This window comes from Xenopus tropicalis, chromosome 4 (genome assembly GCF_000004195.4).
Source record: "Xenopus tropicalis strain Nigerian chromosome 4, UCB_Xtro_10.0, whole genome shotgun sequence".
In the NCBI taxonomy this organism is placed as follows: domain Eukaryota; kingdom Metazoa; phylum Chordata; class Amphibia; order Anura; family Pipidae; genus Xenopus; species Xenopus tropicalis.
Window position 1 is genome coordinate 6,686,358 of NC_030680.2, and position 4,327 is coordinate 6,690,684.

General features: G+C 51.1%; 1 protein-coding gene across 1 annotated transcript; it reads left to right on the plus strand.

Moving 5' to 3' along the window:
- The first annotated feature begins 1,266 nt into the window (after positions 1-1,266).
- Positions 1,267-3,704, plus strand: rassf10 (Ras association (RalGDS/AF-6) domain family (N-terminal) member 10). The gene has a single exon (XM_002943761.5). The coding sequence runs from the start codon at positions 2,075-2,077 to the stop codon at positions 3,377-3,379; it is 1,305 nt and encodes a 434-aa protein (XP_002943807.1). The 5' UTR covers positions 1,267-2,074; the 3' UTR covers positions 3,380-3,704.
- The last annotated feature ends 623 nt before the right edge of the window (positions 3,705-4,327 follow it).

The following is a 4,327-nucleotide window of genomic DNA, read 5'->3' on the forward strand; positions in this document are numbered from 1 at the left end:
CCCGCTATAGTTCCAGGGGTACCCAGGGTACAAATAAGCACTCACCCCAAATCTCCCCCTAACTGGCCTTCAGGCTGGGCCCCCTTAGCCCATAACAAGGTTACAGATATATAGAAACATTGGGGTAACAGTCACCCCGCTATAGTTCCAGGGGTACCCAGGGCACAAATAAGCACTCACCCCAAATCCCCCCCTAACTGGCCTTCAGGCTGGGCCCCCTTAGCCCATAACAAGGTTACAGATATATAGAAACATTGGGGTAACAGTCACCCCGCTATAGTTCCAGGGGTACCCAGGGCACAAATAAGCACTCACCCCAAATCCCCCCTAACTGGCCTTCAGGCTGGGCCCCCTTAGCCCATAACAAGGTTACAGATATATAGAAACATTGGGGTAACAGTCACCCCGCTATAGTTCCAGGGGTACCCAGGGCACAAATAAGCACTCACCCCAAATCCCCCCCTAACTGGCCTTCAGGCTGGGCCCCCTTAGCCCATAACAAGGTTACAGATATATAGAAACATTGGGGTAACAGTCACCCTGCTATAGTTCCAGGGGTACCCAGGGCACAAATAAGCACTCACCCCAAATCCCCCCCTAACTGGCCTTCAGGCTGGGCCCCCTTAGCCCATAACAAGGTTACAGATATATAGAAACATTGGGGTAACAGTCACCCCGCTATAGTTCCAGGGGTACCCAGGGCACAAATAAGCACTCACCCCAAATCCCCCCTAACTGGCCTTCAGGCTGGGCCCCCTTAGCCCATAACAAGGTTACAGATATATAGAAACATTGGGGTAACAGTCACCCCGCTATAGTTCCAGGGGTACCCAGGGTACAAATAAGCACTCACCCCAAATCCCCCCCTAACTGGCCTTCAGGCTGGGCCCCCTTAGCCCATAACAAGGTTACAGATATATAGAAACATTGGGGTAACAGTCACCCCGCTATAGTTCCAGGGGTACCCAGGGCACAAATAAGCACTCACCCCAAATCCCCCCTAACTGGCCTTCAGGCTGGGCCCCCTTAGCCCATAACAAGGTTACAGATATACAGAAACATTGGGGTAACTACAGCCCCCCCTGCCCCCCTATTATACTGACCCGGTTACATTACAGCCTGGGACACTATAGGAATAAAGCGATAAGATAGCGCTGGGGCCGCAGTTTATTGCGCTGTTACAGCAGAACCTTGTAACTCGGCTGGACCAATCCTAGAGCAGGGGGCGGGGCTGCCCGGGTCACATGGGCTGGGGGTGCCTCAGTCAGACAGAGCGGCGGAGGCTCAGACACAGCAGAGCCGGGGAAGGCGCAGGTTGTTAATGCGTCTCTGCTGCAGCTTCTTCTGCTCCGTTTGTGCCGCTGACTGGAGTTATACTTACCCTTTAATAGGGGGATTCGATTCTGGAAAAGTGGATTTGTCCCTCCCATGAAACTGGACTATTTTACTCCGGGGGGCTATTAATTAATTCGGTTGGACTTTTCTGTCTCTTTTGGAACAACGTATAACGCATTTTGCCACTGGATCCCCTCTACACGTATAACCTGGGGGGTCTTTGCTCTTGAGACTGGACTTGTTCCCCCCCCCCCCCCCCCCCCCCCGCTGATGACTGTGTGTTCCCCAAGAATTTAGGGGTCCCTCACTCTGCAATGGAACTTTTCTAAACTTTCAAGCACAGACCGGTTTATATTTCTTGGATTTGGGGGAGTTTTACACTTACAGAACACACACAACTAGAAACAGGGGGTGTCCCTCTGCAGCTTGGGGTGCTCACACTCTACAACTGGGGGGTGCTGCTGCCCAATGCTGGGGGTCTCCCCAAGGATCTGCTCCAGGTATAACGTTATTTTTGCCTGCTATAAATCTGGGCAGTAATTACCCCTCTCCCCGGGGGCTTGGGGCTTTTATTATTTTTGGCTTCCCCCTGGGGGTCTCACTTTACCTACTGGAGTGCAGAAGGTTCACAGATTCTGGATTTAACTCTTTCATGCACGCTTTTATGAATAAGCTCTTGGTACCAGTGTAAAGCAGCAGTGACACCTCTATTGTAGGACCCCCCCCCACCACCACCACCATGGAGAATGAGGAGTGGAAGGTGTCAGTGTGGGTTTGCCAAGAGGAGAAGCTGGTCTCTGGGCTTACCCGGCACACCACCTGTGCCGATGTGGTCAGGATTCTGCTGGAGGACCACAACCAACAGCAGGCTGAGGAAGGGTCCATGCTGCTGGGACCCCCACAGTGCTATTGTATTGTGGAAAAGTGGAGGGGATTTGAGAGGATTTTGCCCAACAAAACTAAAATCCTCAGACTGTGGACAGCATGGGGAGAAGAGCAGGACAACGTGAGGTTCGTCTTGGTCCGCAGCGAGGCTTCCCTGCCCAACATTGGGCCAAGGAGTGCAGAGGCCAAGGTGGTCCTAAGCAAGGATAGCCCCTGTCACCAGAGGACACCCAGCAAGGCCAGCACCGGCCTGACCCAAGAGAAACAGCGCAGAGTGGTCCGGAAAGCCTTCAGAAAGTTGGCCAAAATCAACAGAAAGAGACAGGAGCCGTTGCCCAAGGAGTCTTCCTCGGTGGAGAAGATGGAAACGTTGGTGCATCTGGTTCTTTCTCAGGACCATACCATCCGCCAGCAGATCCAGAGGATCATGGAGCTGGACAGGGACATTGAGATGTTCGAGGCCAGAATCCACTTTGACAGAATGAAAAGACACGGGGTCAACTACGTCCAAGAGACCTACTTGGTGGGTGCCGCGCCGGACAAGGATTTGGCCAATGATCCAACCAGTGATCAAGCCCCCCAGGAGGAACTCTTTGCCGAGTACGCACAGAAGTGCGACCAGGTCTTATTGCTGCAGGAACAGATCGGCCAACAGGAGGAGGCCATGGAGCAGATCACAGTGCAGATCCAGGAGGAGCTCAACAAGAGGTGGATGGAGCGGCGTCAGGAGGAGCTCAGCGCCAAAGAGCAGGAGTCGTGCTTGCCGGACCAAGGGGGCGACGAATCCCAGTTACTTTTAGAGCAGGAAAGGGTTAAAACAGAACTCAGCGCCAGTCTCTACATCGGGCTGAGACTCAACACAGACTTGGAGGCCATCAAGGCCGACTTGGATTACACCCAACAAATGTGGGACGATAAAGAGAAAGAACTGCAGAGCCTGCTGCTCAGCCTCAGCGACCTGGAGACCTCGGGGTGTCAGGGCGAAATATCCTGCAATGACCCCACGCTGGGGGTCGCAACTCCCACGGACAGCTGGGTAGAGCAGGACTTGGGGCGACAAACGAACTGCGAAGCTAACGATGAGGATTCAGACACCGGACTGAGTTCTATGCACAGTCAGGATTCGGACTCGGGCCCGGTATGTGAGTCTCTTGTATAGCCAAATAGTCAATATACCTGTCTCTGCAAGCCGCTCTGGCACCACAAGGGTTAAACCAGTTACAGATCTGCCTCCGACCCTCAGTGGGGGCTTGTGGGAGTTCTAATTGCACTTCAGTCCCGGAACCGGACGGTTTGACTCTTTCACTGCAATCCGAGGTTCTGCACGTTTAACCCCTTGTAGGTGGGAACAGTAAGAAAGGCTGATGCTCTAGCTGATCTGCCTTCATACATTATACATGTTTGGGTTCTGACTACTGAAACTCCATTTTTCCCTGTACATTTGTATTTTTTTTAAATAAACCTGTAGCTGAAATTAAATGCAATGCTATATATTATAAATATATATTTCATTTATGACTGGGCATTGGGAATAGGATGTGTAATTGCCCCTGATAAGCGGCGTCTGCTTGTGCCTTTCTGTTCGCTGGTTCCGACTCCTGAAACAATGTAGGAAAAATCAGTTCTGCTCCGTGTCTGCTAATCAACTGGCTGCCGCTGCCTTGTTTCAGTTCTGCAGCCTGACGGAGAGCAGTGACAGTTACACATGACTTTGATACTAGTGAGAATAAAGAGTAAATGTATGTTGGGAAGTTGCTTAGAATAACATTTTCTAGTTAAAGCTTGTACCGGGTCTAGTAACCCATAGCAACCAATCAGCAAGTCACCTGTTTAAAAAGCAAATATCTGATTGGTTTCTATGTATTAGTAGAACTTTTATTACATTACTCCTTCATTGTCCTGCACCCAACGCTATGTTGCTATGTTGCCCCAGTGCAGTAACCCACAGCAGCCAATCACATATTTTCTTTTATTGTTGTACATGCAGTAGAACCAATTGCTACAGGTAACTGCACTGAGGCATATTTGCACCAGGTAGTACATAAGCACCCCCCCCAGCCATGCTTATCTGCATATTTGTACTTGGAAAACTGCCCCTAGTGGCCAA

Coding starts and splice junctions, on each gene's coding strand:
- rassf10 (XM_002943761.5), top strand. CDS start 2,075: ATGGAGAATGAGGAGTGGAAGGTGTCAGTGTGGGTTTGCCAAGAGGAG.